The sequence below is a fragment of the Bos taurus genome, chromosome 17 (assembly GCF_002263795.3).
Source record: "Bos taurus isolate L1 Dominette 01449 registration number 42190680 breed Hereford chromosome 17, ARS-UCD2.0, whole genome shotgun sequence".
Taxonomy (NCBI): domain Eukaryota; kingdom Metazoa; phylum Chordata; class Mammalia; order Artiodactyla; family Bovidae; genus Bos; species Bos taurus.
The window spans coordinates 32,324,473-32,344,857 of record NC_037344.1 but is presented as its reverse complement, the minus strand read 5'-3'; the positions used below and the strand labels follow the sequence as shown (position 1 = coordinate 32,344,857).

At 36.7% G+C, this 20,385-nt stretch overlaps 1 protein-coding gene across 1 annotated transcript in view; it reads left to right on the top strand.

Moving 5' to 3' along the window:
* The window catches only part of FAT4 (FAT atypical cadherin 4), a 190,929-nt gene extending 185,724 nt beyond the window's left edge, over positions 1–5,205 (top strand). The window contains exon 17 of the mRNA XM_010813782.4: positions 3,441–5,205. Within this exon, the coding sequence (XP_010812084.1) occupies positions 3,441–3,448 (8 nt within the window). The 3' untranslated portion in view covers positions 3,449–5,205. The remainder of the gene's footprint in view (positions 1–3,440) is intronic.
* Positions 5,206–20,385: the final 15,180 nt, after the last annotated feature.

Sequence of the window (20,385 nt, the reverse complement as noted above, 5' to 3'; positions counted from 1 at the left end):
GGCTCTTGCTGCTGTCTGTTGTAGAGAAAACATTGCTTTCTTTCAGGTGCAAACAGAAAATACCTTAGTGGGCTTGTTGCCAGGAAAGGCAGCTTGGGGTTACTCAGCCACAAGATCTGTAGGCTTAGATTGGTGACACTGTGCAGGACTCTAGTCACTCAGCTCTTAAGGAGGACATTGCTATTCCTGTCAAGGCCATTTCTGAAATTCCCTAAGTTAGCTGATTTCATTGATCACTTGTTCAGATACGTTCAAGACATTTGAGGAAAACAGCATCAGAAGGGACTGGAACACAGTTTCTGCTTCCCATGCTGCTCTTAAAATCTTTACCCATGTGAAGGGTGATGAGATTAACTGACAAACTATTGAAAACTATGGTCTTTATAAATATTTTATTTATAAGAAAAAACAAACTATATCACACTGTGACTTTATTACTTCCAGAAAACCCATCTACGAAATCACTATGTTCATGCAAATGCTTTTTTATTTACTTGAATTCAGCATTATGATAAAACTAATGTGTAAAATGTGAAAATGATCGCTAAATTTTGAATCAATAATTCAGCAATGCACTTTTCCTTTTTCCATTATTTTATGTCATAGATTCAATTTAAAAAGGACTAACATTCCAAGATGACTAAATTTACATTCCCCTTAGGAAAAATAAGCCTAGAAATGAAATGTCTTTTGGCATACATTTATTAGAGCTTTCAGTGTGAAATAAAATATTAAAGTCTATGATTAATCTAATATGTATTCCTTAAAGATATTTTGGGTGTAATGTCACATCATTAGTAATTTATATGGTTACCACTACTGAGCCATCCAGCAGTTTTAATAGTTTATCAGTCCAAGAGTTATAGATCAGTATTATACATTAATCCAGTATTTTCATTTATTATTAATAAGGCAAAAGGCACTAGTTTCTAATAAATTTTGGTGCTTACAATTTTCATGCATACAGATGAATATCAGTGATTCAATTCTAACATGACCTATGCATCTATGATAATAACTGCAAACAAATATACTTTAGACCAAAGACCATGAAGTACAGCATTCTCTGTCAACAAAGAAATAGAGATATAAAGAAGTTCAATGTCCTGGGTGAATCCATTTAATCACAAACAATATTAAGTTTTCTCCACATGTCAGGCAGTCTTCTAGATCATGGGGTGAAACAAGAAAGAAACTAGACAAAGAACATAATGATGGAACATAAAGTTTTATTAGATGGAGCTAAAAACCCATCAATAAATGACAAATACAGCAATCATTATGTACTGTCATGTCTAGAGGAGACAAATGCTTGCATGCCAACTAAAGCAGCATAAGGGCTAGATGCTGACATGGCAGTGTGCATGCTACTTCATTTTACTTGGCCCTGCTGTGAGGCTTGTGGAATCTTAGTTCCCTGACCAGGGATCGAACCCCGGGCCCTCAGCAGTTAAAGCATGGAGTCTTAACCCCTGGACCACCAAGGGATTCTGGCATGCTATTTTAAATGGGTTGGTCAGGGAGGGCCTTTCTCGGGAGGTTACATTTGAGCAGAGGGCTCAATGAAGCAGAAAAACAAGCTACGGACACGTGTGGGTGATGCTGTTGCAGGCAGAGGCAGTGGTATGGGGAATCCCCCAGTAGGAGATCATTCCATGTTCAAGGAACAGCCAGAGAGTCACTGAGGCCAGACCATTGTCAACACATCAACAAAGACTGCACCACAGAAACCTTCGGGTCGAATGGATGTGAGGGTAAAGAGTAAGAATGATAATTCAGAACAGGCCCAGAGACAGAATGGTTGTTGAAGCAAGCCTTCATTTGTGTATATTCTCTTGCCAAATAAGTGCATCTCTAAATGCGAAGCAAGCCCTGCTAATGTGGGTGTGTGCTCACTCTGCATTGGCGTCTAAGATGCAAAAGACAAAAGGAGAGATGTTTTTAATTGAGATGAATGTCTGTTAACTGGTTGATTCATCCGATCTCCATGACCAATCCAAACCGGTAGGCGTATTAATAAGAAGCATATACAATAGTAAAGTAACCTATTTCTTTCCTGCTGAGTCATTGATATATCTGAAGTATGTAATATTTACTGATTAGAAGGCTGTATAAGTTTTAATTTTAAAAATTGACTTCTATTTTTACAAAGGGAATAATTTATGAGGGAAATATTTCAAGTGGGAGGAGATAGATTTATATCGGTGGGAAATAATGGCAAATGAGATATCTGTAAGACAGGACAATAAATCTATGCCTAAATTTTAGGCAACTAAAGCTTGTCCAAATATCTTATAATGAGTCTTTGATCATACTGAGTGCAGTTAACCTCCATCTTCACATTATTAATAAACTTTTTTTTCAAAGTTTGTTAGAATTTTAAAAAGGATCCAAGTTGAGTGTAGTGAACCAAGATTAAGATATAAAGATGTACTCTTGGCATTTACCAGAAAAACTCTTGGAAGTTTTTTATGTACATATGAAATATGTACAATGTACACATTTTATACTCATAATTATTTTAGAATTCACATAGACAATTGTGACAAATGTGTGACTGGCATCATACAGGTAACTTAAGGACTCTTCGTATCTCTTAAAAGAATATGCTGAACGGATGGACAGATTCATCAAATCCTCTTTGTCATGTGATATATTCAAGGTAGAAATACTTGTGAGAGAATCTCCATATCTGAAGATATATAATGAAAAAGACCCGCAGAATATTTAAAAACACACTGTATAAAGGGACACAATTTCCATGTGATCTATTTGGATACTTACAATTTTATTAGTTTATGAATCATGTTGCCAGAGTCCCAAATCAGTTTGCAAAGTACAAAGTGCAGTCATGATGGTCTTCTGGCAGAAAGTTGGAATCTTAATCTGTGTACCATTCTAGCCCAAATAAAATAACCACCAATGTACAAAGTTCTTTGGCAACGTCAATGAGTTCCCTGTTTCAAATTGAAACCATATTGTGTGTGGTACAGATGTTGATCAAAATAAGGCTCTGTTTTGCCACAGCAGTCTGCTCACTGAAGTCATCCTTTCCTTACTCTATTTGCAGTCTTAGACCAGAATGCTATGGAGAGCAGAGCTATTAGTGCTTGATTTCAATGCTGAAAAGTAAGACACCTAAGGAAATATCCCTTTGAAAGTGAAAGTGAAGTCGCTCAGTCGTGTCCAACTCTTTGCGGACCCGTGGACTGTAGCTTACCAGGGTCCTCAGTCCAAGGGATTTTCTAGGCAAGAATACTGGAGTGGGTTGCCATTTCCTTCTCCAGGGGATCCTCCTGACCCAGGGATCGAACCCGGGTCTCTGGCATTGTAGGCTGACGTTTTACCGTCTGAGCTAGCTGGGAGATATCCCTTTAGGAAACAGTGTAAGACAATAAGTACAGCATAGCCTACTCCAAAAAATGTGTTAATTCTTTTAGAGCTATGAATCTGAAGATGTCATGTACTGAATCTGGGGTGATGCTCATCACAAAGTCAGAAGATAAGATGGACTCTCTATGGAACATGGCTTTGGATAAACAGAGAATGAAAAAATGGCTGCCCTCTTTGGCTTTGGGAGAACTGTCATCATGAAGCTTGATTTGATGATCTCCACTAACAGGAAACCATTCATGTCTTTAACATATTTCTTCCAACTGATGCAAAAGGCTTATGATTGCGCGTGCTGCACACACTGATAACTGGATCTGGAGAGTGAATCAAAACCAGGATCTTTTTCTTTTTCTTTTAAGTTTTATAGATAGCAATTATAGAATAGTGTTTCATGCAAGAGAGTGGTTTGGACTGTCAGTATTATAAGACAGGAAAAGTACGTTCACATTTAAAGTTGTCTTAATTTATGCAGCTTCAGATCAAGAACAGAATGAGTCCAAAAAATGTTCAAGAAAGTTTGAAGTGGCAAAGTCAATTATCCATAATTTATAGGCAGCTTTTTATCCAAATTAAAGCACAGTTCTTGGCCACTCTGCATTTAATGGGCCCTTCTAAATAGATATTTGTGGGACATCAAATTAAAGTATAACTACTCCCTATAAATTAGTCAGTAAGTGGGTCTTAGTAATGCATATTTTCAAAAATTTGTTCAGTATTGTATGCCAAGCTCTGGGAAGAAATTGGTGAATAACGATGACTTTTGCCTTCAAGAGGCTTGACATTTTTTGGTGACTCTTCTTTCCCAAAATACTTTAAAATTTGCATAGTTCTGTTTTCAAAGTATTATTTCAATATTTCCAAAAACATTTCCATTTGTACTCAGGTGTGCTTTACATACATTTTTTTGGACAATTGATATCATCAATAACCTTCTAGGGACTTCCCTGTCGGTCCAGTGATTAAGACTTTTGCCCTCCAATTAGGGTACACAGGTTAGAGATCCCTAGTCAGGGAACTAAGATCCCAGACAGCCTCCCAACCAAAAAAAGCAACAAAATAAACAGAACTAAAACAGAAACAATATTGTAACATATTCAATAAAGAGTTTACAAATGATCCATATCAAAAAAAATCATAAAATTGTTTTAAAAATAACCTAAACTTTGGTGATCTGCATTTTCAAAAGTTACAAAATAATAGGTTTATTGAGTTTTTAAGAACACAAGTTCTTGAACTAAGGAAATTTGCGAACATCTTTCAGCAGTTCCTTCATTGTCTAATTATGTAAGACTTAGTTAAAATTCTTGGCCTTTGATAGCTTTTGCTCTGAACTAACCATTATCAGCTTTGTCTCATCCTTTACCACTTATTTTGGAACTGGTTCATTTTATTTCAGGATTGTACTTTTTCACAGAATTTGGTGTCATCCATCCTCAGCAAAAAGTAGGTTATCTAGATTCACCATGTTTTGCTGAGTTTATGGCAAATAAGGCTGAAGTATAATTTGGGTAAAATGACTGAATAATTACCTCTGATAAGTTGTCTAGCTATCTCAAACTTCCATTTGCCTTCCAATTCCAATGCTTTTAATTTTTCATTTTAATTTCTCTGGACCGTATTCAAATTGTCATATGATCCATTTTTGGCTGCATTCTGTGGAAAGGAAACATTCAAAACTGTGAAGAAAAAAAGAATAACCAAATGGTTCATGGTTTTTTTTTTTTTTTGACATTTTTGATTTTACAAACATATATTTTTTCTAATTATTCTTAAGAAACTGAATAAAATACCTCTATGTGTCTTTGTTTTATCTGTAAATTTCCTCTGGAGTATTCAATATAATTTTAAATTATATTTACATTTTAAAACTTTCATTTTAGCAAATTGCATATCTCCTAAAAGGTATTGCATGAAATAACTTGCAAAAATATTTTTATAGGGTCATTCATCATCATGTTGCTGCTGCTGCTGCTACTAAGTCGCTTCAGTCGTGTCTGACTCTGTGAGACCCCATAGACGGCAGCCCACTGGGCTCCCCCGTCCCTGGGATTCTCCAGGCAAGAACACTGGAGTGTTCTTCTCCAAAGCATGAAAGTGAAAAGTGAAAGTGAAGTCACTCAGTCATGTCCAATTCTTCGTGACCCCATGGACTGCAGCCTACCAGGCTTCTCTATCCATGGGATTTTCCAGGCAAGGGTACTGGAGTGGGGTGCCATTGCCTTCTCTGTCATCATCATGAGATAACTTGAAAAATAGAATCTAATGTTGTCAGAGATAAATAATATCATCAGCATTAATATCATAAAACAAAAAATATATCATTATACACTGAATTACACTCTGAATGCATTTTAGATAACCCGTTGCTGCATTTTTATAGTATTAGTCAGAAAACTTCATTTTATTTTATAATCCTATCAACATCAGTTACACTTTATTTAATAAGTACTAGTAAAGGCCACGGAGAAGGCAATGGCACCCCATTCCAGTACTCTTGCCTGGAAAATCCCATGGACGGAGGAGCCTGGTAGGCTGCAGTCCATGGGGTCACTAAGAGTCGGAAACGACTGAGCGACTTCACTTTCACTTTTCCCTTTCATGTATTGGAGAAGGAAATGGCAACCCACTCCAGTGTTCTTGCCTGGAGAATCCCAGGGATGGGGGAGCCTGGTGGGCCGCCGTCTATGGGGTCGCAGAGAGTCGGACATGACTGAAGCGACTTAGCAGAAGCAGCAGCAGTAAAGGCCAACAGAGAAGGCAGTGGCACCCCACTCCAGTACTCTTGCCTGGAGAGTCCCATGGACGGAGGAGCCTGGTGGGCTGCAGTCCATGGGGTCACGAAGAGTCAGACACGACTGAGCGACTTTACTTTCACTGAAGTGACTTAGCACAGAACAAAGGCCGATAACAAAATAAAATATATGTTTAATAGTTTAATGGTAGTACTCTGTAACAAAGACAACATGCAGAATAATGAATGGGGCAACCTGATGAAAAAAAAAATTGTCTAGAGTATCAAACATTGAAAAATGTTTTGAAGTGTTTAAAATATTGGCTTTTGTAATGTGATCTGCGTGCATGTTGAGTCACTTTAGTCATGTCTGACTCTGTGCAACCCTAAGGACCATAACCTGCCAGGCTCCTCTGTCCATGGCATTCTTCAGGAAGGAATACTGGACTGGGTTGCCATGCCCTCCTGCAGGGGGTCTTCTCGACCTAGGGATCCAACAAGTGTATCTTACGTCTCTTGCCTTGGCAGGCAGGTTCTTTTCTACTAGCGCCACCTCAGAAGCCTGATCTGTTTTAGTAAAGTCCTTTAACTGAGGATAATGGGGAATTTTGGAGCAATTTCAGATGTAAGTACAAGAATATTAATTTTGGGTTTCATTAAGCTAAGATGACTTCTTTACTATTTCCCCTAGTGTTAAAATTGGTTTTAAAATATCAGCATACAGATAAGATTGGTTAATAAAGAAAGTGAAAGATAGCAGTAAATCTAACAGTTGAGATATAATATCTTGTGAATACACACTGATACAGACACATGTTCACACACACCTTACTTAATAAAGTCACTTGTTACTTTTTTTTTAAATCGAAGCTTCTTGAGTAGTTTTGCCAATTTGATACTGTTGAGACTTGAGGAAATAATCTCATCTTCTCAAACAAGGATTTAAAAACCATGAATTTTCAGTAAATATACCAAACATTCTCTTAATTCTAAAAGGCTGTGATGTTATTAAAAAGCCTACAAATAGGGGTGGTTAGGGAAGGCCCCTGCGCAGAAACTACTGAAGCTAAGGTTCAGAACAGATGCTTACCAGGTGAAGGCAGATCATCTCACACAGAGTGTGGGCAATGAACAAAGTTATTCCAGGGGTGAGGGGATGCTCCATCCAGGGGTAAGGAGAAACAGCCTTCAAATCACACAAAGCCTGGGCTGATGATTTGCTTCTTATTCTAAACTCTCTTAAACATTCTTGATAAAACAGTCCAGTTACTCTCAAATATATTTTTAGTTGCTCAAAGTCACATTTTTTAAATTGGAATATAATTGTTTTAGGGCTTCCCTGGTGGCTCAGATGGTAAAGAATCTGCCTGCAATGCAGGAGACCCAGGTTCAATCCCTGGGTCAGGAAGATCCCCTGGAGAAGGAAATGGCAACCCACTCCAGTATTCTTGCATGGAAAACCCCATGGACAGAGGAGCCTGATGGGCTACAATCTATGGGATCGCAAAGAGTTGGATGAAACTGAGCAACTGATATGAATGAATAATTGTTTTACAATGTTGTGTTAGTTTCCGCTGTACAACCAAGTTGGCTCTATGTCTACATATATCTCCCGTCCTTCTTGGACCTCCCTTCCCCCAACCCCTATCCCACCCCTCTAGCTCATCATAGAGCATCGAGCTGACCATCCCTGTGTTATATAGCAGCTAGTGTTATATAACAGCTAGTGTATATATGTCAATCCTACTCTTCCAATTCATCCCCTCCTCCCCTTCCAGCCCCCGTGTCCACGAGTCTGTTCCCTTCATCTGAGTCTTAGAAGCTACACATATGATTTTGATAACAGAGCCGTCTGGCATTAGGTTTACAAAAAAATGTGACACACAGGCAGTACATGAATCTGAGTTATTTATGCCTATCTTTTTTGAAGAATGAGCATGAAGAACTCTTATTGCGAGTGTCTTTCTCTTTCCTCCACACCGCTAACTGAACATTCACTGATCCTTCATTTGTGTAAGCCACAGCATCATCCGTCTACATCGACTGATTATCCAGCACTTGATTCCTATTACAAAATCTTTAAGATCCATGAAATTAAAATGTTTCTCTAAATTACAGTTAATTCTTAATTGGCTTTTGTAGTTTAGTGCTGTCACTAGTTGGAATAAATCTCTTCTCAGTAACTGCGATAGGTGCATGGATGTGATAGTGTAAACAATAAACAACTTTCACACACAATTTACCTTAAGATGTCTCTTTGATATGCAATTGTGAGCCACAGCTCTTCAAGCTTGTCATATTACTGTCACGATCATCATCCTCTGCAACCCTGCCTTTTGCGTTCAGCATCATGAGGGATTCTTCATTTTCAAATGGTAAACTAATGCCTTCCTGCTTCAAAGCAGGCTGGCTTGTCAACTCTTTTTGTTTGGCTAAGCCAGTGTTTGATGCTTGCCCTCACTGCCGGCAGCCAACCCATTTCATCCGTTTTATGACAGCTGTCTAGGCCTTGCTGACAGCCATTCTCTACACCATTCGAATGCAATGAAATCATGTCATGGTAAACAAATTTCACTCTTTATAGTTGTGCTGCATAATTAAACCGTCATGGACTACAAAAGAATCCCCCTTTCATTTTTATTTAAGACTCCAGTGAATTTCCTTCCTTTGGAATCAGGAACCTATTAGAATAGGGGTAGGCTCTGGCTCACACTTTGGAGAATAATCATCTCTCAGCCTATCAGGGGTTTTTCTTTTGCTTGTTATTTTTGTGTTGCATTTGCTGTATGTTGTCTCGTGCTGATCGTAGGGGAGCACGTAGGACTGGTACAAATCAACGTCTAAGTCTGAGGGAAAATGTGATAAGACGTACTTATCTCAAAAATTTAAAAACCCTACAATATTTGGCAATAAGATATTCCTTTGAAGGTAGAGATTATTATTACCAGTAATATTTATAAATACTGAGGATCAAAGCGGGTAGGTGACTTCTAATCCCCACAAAGTTAATATGGGTCAGAGCTAGAATTTGTACTGGATTTGAACTAGATTTCAAAGTTACTTCTTTTTCCACTATTACCAACCTCACACATATCTTTTCAGATTTTAAAGGGTTTTCAAATGAGTTATTGAATGTGAGCATTATATCACACCTATGGGGCTGACCAGACAATAATAATTATCACAATTAACTGAGGAGAAAACAAAGACTTAAAGAGACTTGCTCAGATCACAGTTAATAACTGACAAAGTTAACACTTATTTCCAAATAGACATATTAGCCCCATTTGAGCATTTTCACCAGTACATTATAAAATATAGACAGAATAAAACAGTGGCATGATATGTGTGACATTAAACTTCAACTATTTAAGAAACACTGAGCCAGCAATTATCATATTAAAATAACAGTGTTGGTGTATGAATCTGGCAATAGTGAATGTTATTGGAAATTAGGTACCTTTATTAGAGAATCTATAAACAAAATATGACATTAAGAAGTTAAAAATACAGAGCAATATATAGAAGTCATCATAACATGCTAAGCACTTTGTGTATATTATTCTATTTAATTTAATTGATTTTATTTATTTTATTTCTCACAACTACCATATGAAGCAGTGATTTCCTTCTCTGATTTACATAAAGGATATTGAGGATTAGGGCTTTATTCAAAGTCATATAACTGACTAAGAGTAGAATTGCAATTTAAATTCATAGAAGCAAAAGGCAAAGGAGAGAGGGAGAGATATACCCAATAGAATACAGATCTCCAGAGAATAGCAAGGAGAGATAGAAGACCTTCTTCAATTAACATTACAAAGAAATAGAGGAAAACAACAGAATAGGAAAGAAAAGAAAATTGGACACATCAAGGGAACATTTCATGCAAGGATGGGCAAAATAAAGGACAAAAACTAAAAGGACCTAACAGATTCTGAAGAGATAAAGAAGTGGCAAGGATCCACAGAAGAACTGTTCAAAAAATGTCTTAGTGACCCAGGTAACCATGATGGTGTGGTCACTCACCTATAGCCAGACTAAGAAATCAAGTGGGCCTTAGGAAGCATTACTATAAACAAAGCTAGTGGAGGTGATGAAATTCCAGCTGAGCTATTCAAATCCTAAAAGACGCTGTTGAAGTGTTGCACTCAATATGTCATCAGATTTGGAAAACTCAGCAGAAGCCACAGGACTGGGAAAGGCTAGTTTTCATTCCAATCCCAAAGAAGGGCAATGCCAAAGGATGTTCAAACTACTGTACAATTGTCCTCATTTCCCATGATTGCAAGTTTATGCTCAAAATCCTTCAAGCTAAACTTCAACAGTAAATGAACTGAGGAATAACACTTGTACAAGATGTATTTAGAAAAGATAGAGGAACCAGAGATCACATTGCTAATATTTGTTGGATCATAGAGAAAGCAAAGGAATTCCAGAAAAACATCTATTTCTGCTTCACTTACTATGTGAAAGCCTTTGACTGTGTGGATTGCAACAAATTGTGAAAAATTCTTATGAGAAATCTTATGTGGGTCAAGAAGCAACAGTTAGAACTGGACATGGAACAATGGACTGGTTCAATTGGAAAAGAGTACAATAAGGGTGTTTATCTTCACCTTGCTTATTTAACTTAAATGCAGAGTACATCATGTGAAATATCAGGCTAGATGAATCACAAGCTGGAATCAAGATTGCCAAGAGATATATCAACAACCTCAGATATGCAGATGACACCAACCTAATGGCAGAAAGTGAAGAGCAACTAAAGGCCCTCTTGAAGATAAAAGAAGAGAGTGAAATAACTGGTTTAAAAATCAACATTCAAAAAACTAAGATCACAGCATCTTGTCACATCCCTTCATGGCAAATAGAATGAAGAAAAGTGGAAGCAATGACAGATTTTCTTTTCTTGGGTTACAAAAATCACTGGGCATGGTGACTGTAGCCACAAAATTAAAAGATGCTTGATCCTTGGAAGAAAGCTATGAGAAACCTATTTTGCCAACAAAGGTCCATATAGTGAAAGGTATGGTTTTTGAAATCTCAAAAATGACAGCATGATCTCTGTTTGTTTCCAAGGCAAACCATTCAATAATACAGTAATCCAAGTCTATGCCCTGACCAGTAACACTGCATAAGCTGAAGTTGAACGGTTCTATGAAGACCTACAAGAACTAACACCCAAAAAAGATGTCCTTTTCATCATAGGGGACTTGAATGCAAAAGTAGGAAATCAAGAGATGACTGGAGTAACAGGCAAATTTGGCCTTGGAGTAAAAAATGAAGCAGGGCAAAGGCTAATAGAGCTTTGCCAAGAGGATGCACTGGTCACAGAAAACACCTTTTTCCAAAAACACAAGAGAAGACTTTACTTATGGACATCAGCAGATGGATTTCAGCAGATACTGAAATCAGATTGATTATATTCTTTGCTGTTGAAGATGGAGAAGCTCTATACAGTCACCAAAAACAAGACCAGGAGCTGACTGTGGCTCAGATCATGAACTCCTTATTGCAAAATTCAGACTTAAGTTGAAGAAAGTGGGGAAAACCACCAGACCATTCAGGTATGACCTAAATCAAATCCCTTATGATTATACAGTGGAAATGACAAACAGATTCAAGGGATTAGATCTGATCGAGTGCCTGAAGAACTGTGACAGAGGTTTGTGACACTGTACAGGAGGCAGGGATCAAGACCATCCCCAAGAGAAAGAAATGCAAAAGGCAAAATGGTTGTCTGAGGAGGCCTTACAAATAGCGTGAGAAGAGAAGCAAAAGGTAAAGGAGAAAAGGAAAGATATCCACATTTGAAAGAAGAGTTCCAAAGAAAAGCAAGGAGAGATAAGAAAGCCTTCCTCAGTGATCAGTGCAAGAAATAGAGGAAAACAACAGAATGGGAAGGACTAGAGATCTCTTCAAAAAAATTAGAGATACTAAAGGAACATTTCATACAAAGATGGGCTCGATAAAGGACAGAAATGGTATGGACCTAAGAGAAGCGGAAGATATTAAGAAGAAGTGGCAACGATACACAGAAGAACTATACAAAAAAGATCTTCATGACCTAGATAACCATAATGGTGTGATCACTCTCACAGAGCCAGACATCCTGGAATGAGAAGTCAAATGGGCTTCAGGACGTATCACTATAAAACAAAGCTAGTGGAGGTGATGGAATTCCAGTTGAGCTATTTCAAATCCTAAAAGATGATGCTGTGAAAGTGCTGCACTCAATATGCCATCAGAGTTGGAAAACTCAGCAGTGGTGACAGGACTGGAAAAGGTCATTTTTCATTCCAAGCTCAAAGAAGGGCAATGGCCAAGGATGTTCAAACTACTGCACAATTGTACTCATCTCACATGCTAGCAAAGTAATGCTCAATATTCTCCAAGCCAGGCTTCAAGAGTACATGAACCATGAACTTCCAGGTGTTCAAGCTGGATTTAGAAAAGGCAGAGGAACAAGATATCAAATCACCAACATCTGTTGGCTCAGAGAAAAAGCAAGAGCATTCTAGAAAACCACCTACTTCTGCTTTATTGATTATGCCAAAGCCTTTGTCTGTGTAATCACAACAAACTGTCTAAAATTCTTCAAGAGATGCAAATACCAGACTACCTTATCTGCCTCCTGAGAAATCTGTATGCAGGTCAAGAAGCAACAGTTAGAACTGGTCATGGAACAGCAGCCTGATTCAAAATTGGGAAAGGAGTATTTCAAGGCTGTATATTGTCACCCTGCTTATTTAACTTATATGCAGAGTACATCAGGAGAAACGCTGGGCTGGAGGAAGCAAAAGCTAGAATGAAGATTGCTGGAAGAAATATCAATAACCTCAGATATGCAGATGACACTACCCTTAGGGCAAAAGCAAAGAGGAACTAAAGAGGCTCTTGATGAAAGTGAAAGAGGAGAGTGAAAAAGTTGGCTTAAAACTCAACAATCAGAAAACAAAGATCATAGCATCTGGTCCTATCACTTCATGGCAAACAGATGGAGAAACAATGGAAATAGTAAGAGACTTTATTTTCTTGGGCTCCCAAATAACTGCAGATAGTAACTGCAACCATGAAATTAAAAGACACTTGCTACTTGGAAGAAAAGCAATGATAAACCTCGACAGCATATTAAAAAGCAGAGACATTAGTTTGCCGACAAAGGCTGTCTAGTCAAACTATAGTTTTTCCAGTTGTCATGTATGGATGTGAGAGTTGGACTATAAAGAAAGCTGAGCCCCTAAGTATTGATGCTTTTGAACTGTGGTGTTGGAGAAGACTCTTGAAAGCCCCTTGGACTACAAAGAGATCAATCTAGTCAATCCTGAAAGAAATCAGTCCTGAATATTCATTGGAAGGCCTGATGCTGAAGCTGACGCTTCAATATTTTGGCTACCTGATGCAAAGAACTGACTCAGTGGAAAAGACCCTGATGCTGGGAAAGATTGAAGGCAGGAAGAGAAGAGGACAACAGAGGATAAGATAGTTGAATGGCATCACCGACTAAATGGACATGAGTTTGAGCATGCTCCAGGAGCTGGTGATGGGCAGGAAAGCCTGATGTGTTCCTGTCCATGGGGTTGCAAAGAGTTGGACGTGACCTAGCAACTGAACTGATGGTTTTTCTAGTAGTTGTGTACGGATGTGAGAGCCAGATCATAAAGAAGGCTGAGCACTGAAGAACTGATGCTTTCCTATTGTAGTGCTGGACAAGATCAGCCTCTCTGTCCATGAAATTCTCCAGGCAAGAATACTGGAGTGGGTAGTCATTCCCTTCTCTAGGAGATAGTCCTGACCCAAGGTCTCCTGCATGTATTGAAGGTAGATTCTTTACCAGCTGAGCCGCACCTTGTCAAAAACATATTCTTTTCGGGAAGCTACTGTCGATGCTTTGTTTTACATTGCTAAATCTAAGGTTTCTCTTATACTGAGATGAAATTGTTTGCCATTACGGTGTGCAACCCGAAAAGTCACACTCCAGGAATAAATAGCAAGCTCGTTCAGTTAACATAATGATTTCTAGAGCAGCCAGATTGCTATCTTTCTCAAGTACTAAAGTTAAAAATCATCACATGATCCCTGGAAGAATCATTGCTCTTGTGAAGGGGAGCCATGTGTATATAATATTATTGCTCTTCAATTTTTATTGTGAAATAATAGAATACTTTAAAAAGCTTCAAATGAAATAAGTCAGACAGAGAAAGGCAAATACTGTATGATCTCACATATGTGGAATCTAAAAAAAAGTGAACTCATGGAAACAAAGAACAGATTGGTGGTGGCCAGAGACAAGGGGTATGGGGGTGAGGGAAATGAGTGAATGCGGTCCAAAGGTACACATTTCCAGTTTTAAGACAGATAAGTTCTGGAAAGAAAATGGGCAGCATGGTGACTATAGTTGACAATACTGCCTTACATATTTGAAAGCTGCTAAAAGAGTAAATCATAAAAGTTCTTATCACAATAAAAAATGTGTTATTATGTAAGATGGTAAGTATTAACTAAACATTTTTGTGATAATCATGTCACTCTATATACAGTTTTATTTATACATATTTTTAGAAAGCATTATTTTGTACACTTTAAAACAATGCTATATGTCAATTATATTTAAATACAACTGAGAAAAAAATAATATAAAGTCTACAAAACCTCTATGGGTTGCAAAGAGTTGGACATGACTGAGAGACTCAACAACAACAAAACCTACAAATTTAAAGCCCCAGATGGTTTCTTAGGCCTTTTTCTAGATATAAAAAGCTATAAAAGAATCAATTATTCATAAAGGTATAAATATTTCACCTTTTCCTTAAGATATTTTATGTGGACACAGCCATCACTCAAAAATTTACTTTTTAATTTAAACTTTACCATCTAAGAATGCTGACTTTTTTTTAAAACTTTTGCTATAAGAATACATTAAATAAGGTAGTGGCACTCTCAAGACTGTAAAACTTCTTTGAAGTTATCTACAATAATTAGATAAATAACAAGGCCTTAGGAAAGTTAACTTACATTTTCCCTAACGGTTTGCCTCTTACAACATTTCAGATTTTACAAATAAGTTCTAAATAATAAAAATGTGGTGAACAAAGGAGCATTTTCAAGCAAAAAGAAAAGTTAATAACGATTAAGCATTTTTCACACATTGTTCAAAAGTTCTTGCTTGAGTTTTGTTCTTAAGTAATGCTAAATTATAGTATGAAGCCCACCTTAGTAACTACTATACAAAAGCTACATTATCCATAATTACTGGAATTCAATACTAAATTAGCATTAGCTGACTGCTATTGTACATAAATTAATTTTTTTCCTGTTTCTCTGAGTTCTATGATCTACCTTGTGTAGTCTTCTTTCTCTTAGGGGTCAAAGGATGTTACAGTGAAAATAACTGTGGCCTAGAAAGAAAAAAAAAAAAGAAAAAAAAGCTTTAATTTATTACAGAGAACAGTTACTTAGGGAACTGTATTGCTATAAAATCTTGAGTTTCCTTGTGCCCAATGTCTGCACACTGGAAATGTCATTGAATACTAACTTCAGTAGAAACTGGGGTTTGTGAATGCAAAGCAGCATTTACCTTCCGTGGATTTGTAAATGCTATTTCTCATTTCTCTCTCATTATCTGATTACCTGTGTACTCTCTTGGTAATTTATTTTGTTCTTATTTTCTCCTGGGAAAAGTTTAGTCAATTGATGTTTCACAATAATTACAACTATCTCTTGCTGAAGCTTCTCTCTTGGGTGTAGGTAACAGTACAAGGGGATTTGGGAAGCTAGAGGATTAGGGGTGTGCTCCCTTGACGCTGCCCATTGGACTCCTTTTTCACCCATCACAACCTCTGGGGGTTCAGGTTGTAGAGCAACCCCTCAGCTTGATGTCTGCTCTCATCTCATTATCTTCCTTTAAAAATCCCTTTGCCACTCTATCAGTTACTCAAGGTTTCTGAATGATAGTGTCTTTAACCCTCCCAGTGATTGAAAAACTTAAAGAGAATATGTGAATGAATATGTTAGTCACTCACTCGTGTCCGACTCTTTCCAAGTCCATGGACTTTAGCCCACAGGCTCTTCTGCCCATGGAATTCTTCAGGCAAAAATCCTGAAGTGGGTTGCCATTCCCTTCTCCACAGGGTCTTCCTGAACCAGAGATTGAACCCGGGTCTCCCACATTGGAGGCAGGCAGATTCTTTATCATCTGAACCACCAAGGAAATACCACCCTTGCAAACAGAATATATGAGAAGACAAATGTACACTGTAGAGCAAAATACAAATATATTTAGGATTGCCTCACAGATGGAGCTTCTCCGGTGGCTCACACAGTAAATAATCTGCCTGCAATGTCGGAGACCTGGATTCAATCCCTGGGTCCTGAAGGTCCCCTCGAGAAGGAAATGGCAACCCATTCCAGTATTCTTGCCTGGAGAATTCCATGGACAGAGGAGCCTGCAGGGCTACAGTCCATGGACTCACAAAGAGTCGGACACAACTGAGTGACTAACACATTCACTTTTCACAAGTATCTTATTTTCAACTCTTGAATGTGTGGATACTTTCCTTTAAATTTTTCTAAAGACTAGATAAATCATTTTTCAATAGAAAAGAGAATGGTTTAAAACATCTAATTAGAATTCACTTCGAAGTAATACATTACACTTCCCTATTTTGAATTACTTATAAGGACACAATCTACTATAGAAAATATACAGCATCTTATTGAATTCTTCATTTCATGATATAATATGTGGTCCCTCAGTAAAAGAGAAAGAAGATATTTTGAGATGTAGTTACTGTATTATTTTTCTTTTTGACTAAAGAATATAGATGATTAGGGTATAGTGTCTGTCCTTGGACAAGAGATGAAGTAGGTGGAGAAAGGACACAAGATATTCTGGGGTTTTAAAGTAACTTTATTGTACACGATAGGATATTAATTAAAACACTAATAAATGTTATTCTTCTTTTGAGTTTAAAGACAGGAAACATTGCTTTCAGGCATTGGGAGTGAGCTCCTGGGGTCATGTTCTGACTTTAGCAACAGCCAATTGCGATCCCATTTCTTTGGCTTAAAGCTAGTCTTGATTGCTTTGGGTGATGAATTGGTAGACTCTATGGATGACTTCATAGTTGGAGCAGTATCTGTCTGCTCTGACAGTGTTTTGGTATTTAGTAAACTGTGAGCTGTTCTTAAAATATTGCCAATGATTCTAAAGAAGCCTAGTGCTAAGATTAAAATGTGGGTTTAATATAAACATTTTTATCACAATTTCTTTATTTACATTAACAAGAGAGCCATTTCATTGACCCTATTTCCAAAACTTTTTATCCCATTGGTACAAGATACAAAAATTTATTTGTGTTTTTATCCATGTATTAATCCATGTTACTGATTAAATTTCAGTATAGGAAGTGAACTGACTCTCATTAAAACCTTTTGATATAGGCATATAAATCTTAGACTAAAAAAAGAACTACAACCAGAAGAGTCTAATAAAAATATCTATCCTTTTATGGAAGATACTTATATGATAATATCAGGTTCATCTACATGGAAGCCAGACCAGGAAACATGTAAATCCATGGCAGCGTATTTTGTAATCAGCTGTAATATTTCCTCATTTCTGTCATGTCTACTCAAAGTTTTTCTGTCAGCCTTAAGAACTTAGTTTCAGGACAGGTGAAAAGTTATATAAATTTATTTTGGAAAAAAATAATCATGAGACTGATTGTGTGATCTCAAAATTGTGGTTGGATCTTCTTGCAAGGACAATCTCTGCAGGAAACTTTTCTCATCTTACTGACATCACATTTGGCCATGGGAATTACTTTTGCCAATTAAACGTGAATGGAAACAATGACACTTCTGAACGAATGTTTTAAAGGCATCTCCTAGATCCACCATCATTTCTTTTTTCTGTCTTATTCAAGACAGAAGCTGAGCCTTCCCCTGGGTAGCAGAATGGTGAACACATGGAGCAGAGCTGCAATGAGTGTTAATGAGAAAGAGAAAAAACCTTTCTTTGTTGTAGCCATTGAGACGTTGGGGTGATTTGTTATTGTAGTGTAGCATACTGAAAGCAAATGGATACAGATAAGCTCATGAAACAAAGATGTGAATAGTTCTGAACTTCAAGTTTAATAAGGTAAGATATTATTAGAACTAATTGCAATGAGGATATTATGTGATATAGAAATTGCAGAATAACCCTTTATACTCTTTCATCACTTAGATTATTTCATTGAAATATCTTGGCATATAGGTAATGTAAAAGTATTAAGACAGAAAGTCATAATTCTACTTTTACCTCCCAATAGATGAGAGCAAGTGAGAACTAATTTGTTTGCATTTTTCAGAGGTACACTTAGCCATCTGTTGATTGAATTATTAATACGCCCACTGAATCAGTGTGTTGCTGCTTCTTTTCCTTTGGTGATAATTAAGAAGCACCAGTTTGTAGATTCTCTTTCCTCCTGTAATATAAGTTTAATTTATTCTCTATCATTAAAAACTGCATTGCAGAGCAACACATTAAAATATTCAGCAGAGGATAATTAGGCTTCTCTCTTGTATATGCAATAATAATGCTTGAAACCACTTCAAAATTAGGTAGGTAAACTCAGTCTAGAGGAAAACAAGCTTGATTGTCTTAACAGCTAATTCAGACAACCAAGAGATGCATAGCCCCCTGTAGATAGTTTTGTTTTCTCCTAACTCTATTTCTCAGTCTTCTAATTAATAACAGAATCCAACTACATAATTTTCTTTGGCTGAGATAGAAATTTCTCCAATGGCTCTTAGTGAAGGGGCAGAAAAATCAGCAATGATCCAGAAAATCTAATAGCAGATTTTGCCATTTTAATAAAACAGAATTTCAATTCACTAATTAATGTTGTTACTTAAAAGTCAGGGCCATTAAGGCATCAAAACTAAAAGGCCCAGAACAAAGTTTCTCCAATGACTTCAAAATATTTTGATTAACTAGTCTCTGCCTGGTTTTTAAAAAAGACAGTACTTGGAACAAAAGGCAAAATTTAATCCTGTTGCCAGCTAATCATTTTTCCCCCTCATTTAGTGGTAAATTAACCTCCTGACTATTTTATTTCCAAGGCACAAATATAATTTGACTCAGCTGAAGTTTTATAGTTTGGTAGCAAACTAGATAAATTTAAATGCATACTTGTACATTTGTTATGATCCTTGAAGGTTTTGGATCCTAGTACCTTACACTCAGCTGGACTTCCTGTAGAGAGATGAAATTTTTTCTCCCTCCAAACAATTTACAAAGGCCAAAGGTTTCCAAGGAAAAATAAAAGAAAACTGAAGAAAACCTGATCTTTTGCACAACCCTAATGGAGTACAGAAAAAAAAAATGTTTAGAACAGAACTGAAAATCCATGAAATGTTCTGTGTCCCAGAGGTTAACAATGGCTAGTCTTGAATGCTCAACAGATTTTCCATTACAATTTTTTAGGGATGAGTATTTTATCTTAATAGTAAAATAGTTCTTTGTGTTCCTGTGAATCTCATTAAGATACTCAGAGAAAACACTTATTCACTGTCTTTATCCTCCTTAGGTAGAAAAGTCTGGATTTAAGGGTTTTTTGTTTGTTTGTTTGTTTTATAGTCATTTTCCATAGTCAAGAAGTCATCATTAATCCCCATGAACTCTTACTAGAATTTTTAAAAAGATTATAATATCTTGCTTTAGATGGAGAATTTCTGGGAAAATATTATTTCAGTAAGACTAGATCAAGCAAAAAGAGGATCTCAGATTTTATGACAGTTTTCATAAATAATCCCGAAGAACATAATTCTTAACTTTTAGTTCATTAATAAGAAATCATATGTCTTCAACGAATGTAAAGGATTTTAAAACTAGACAAAACTGAATACTATTTTTTGTAAAATTTTAAATAAAAACATTGCTTTCAAAAGAAGAAATAGTTTTCATACATCATTGTGAAAGGAAAAAGCCCACCACTTTTAAACCTGGCATAAGTGTTACTCATCATGTAAAATAGTGTGGCTTCACACTATATTCATGCATAGCTTGAAACATAGCTAACTATGAAAGTTGTCTCTTTGCACAAAAAGTATAGTTCCCATTTTCAAAATAGCCAAATGACTCTCTAAAACCATCATTTAAAAAGTAACAGCAAATTAATATTATATGTCAAGATATTTAATGTGTTATAGTCAAGATCCAAATCTAATATCCTTCCTAATGTATTGCATAAAAAAGAATAGTATACACATTT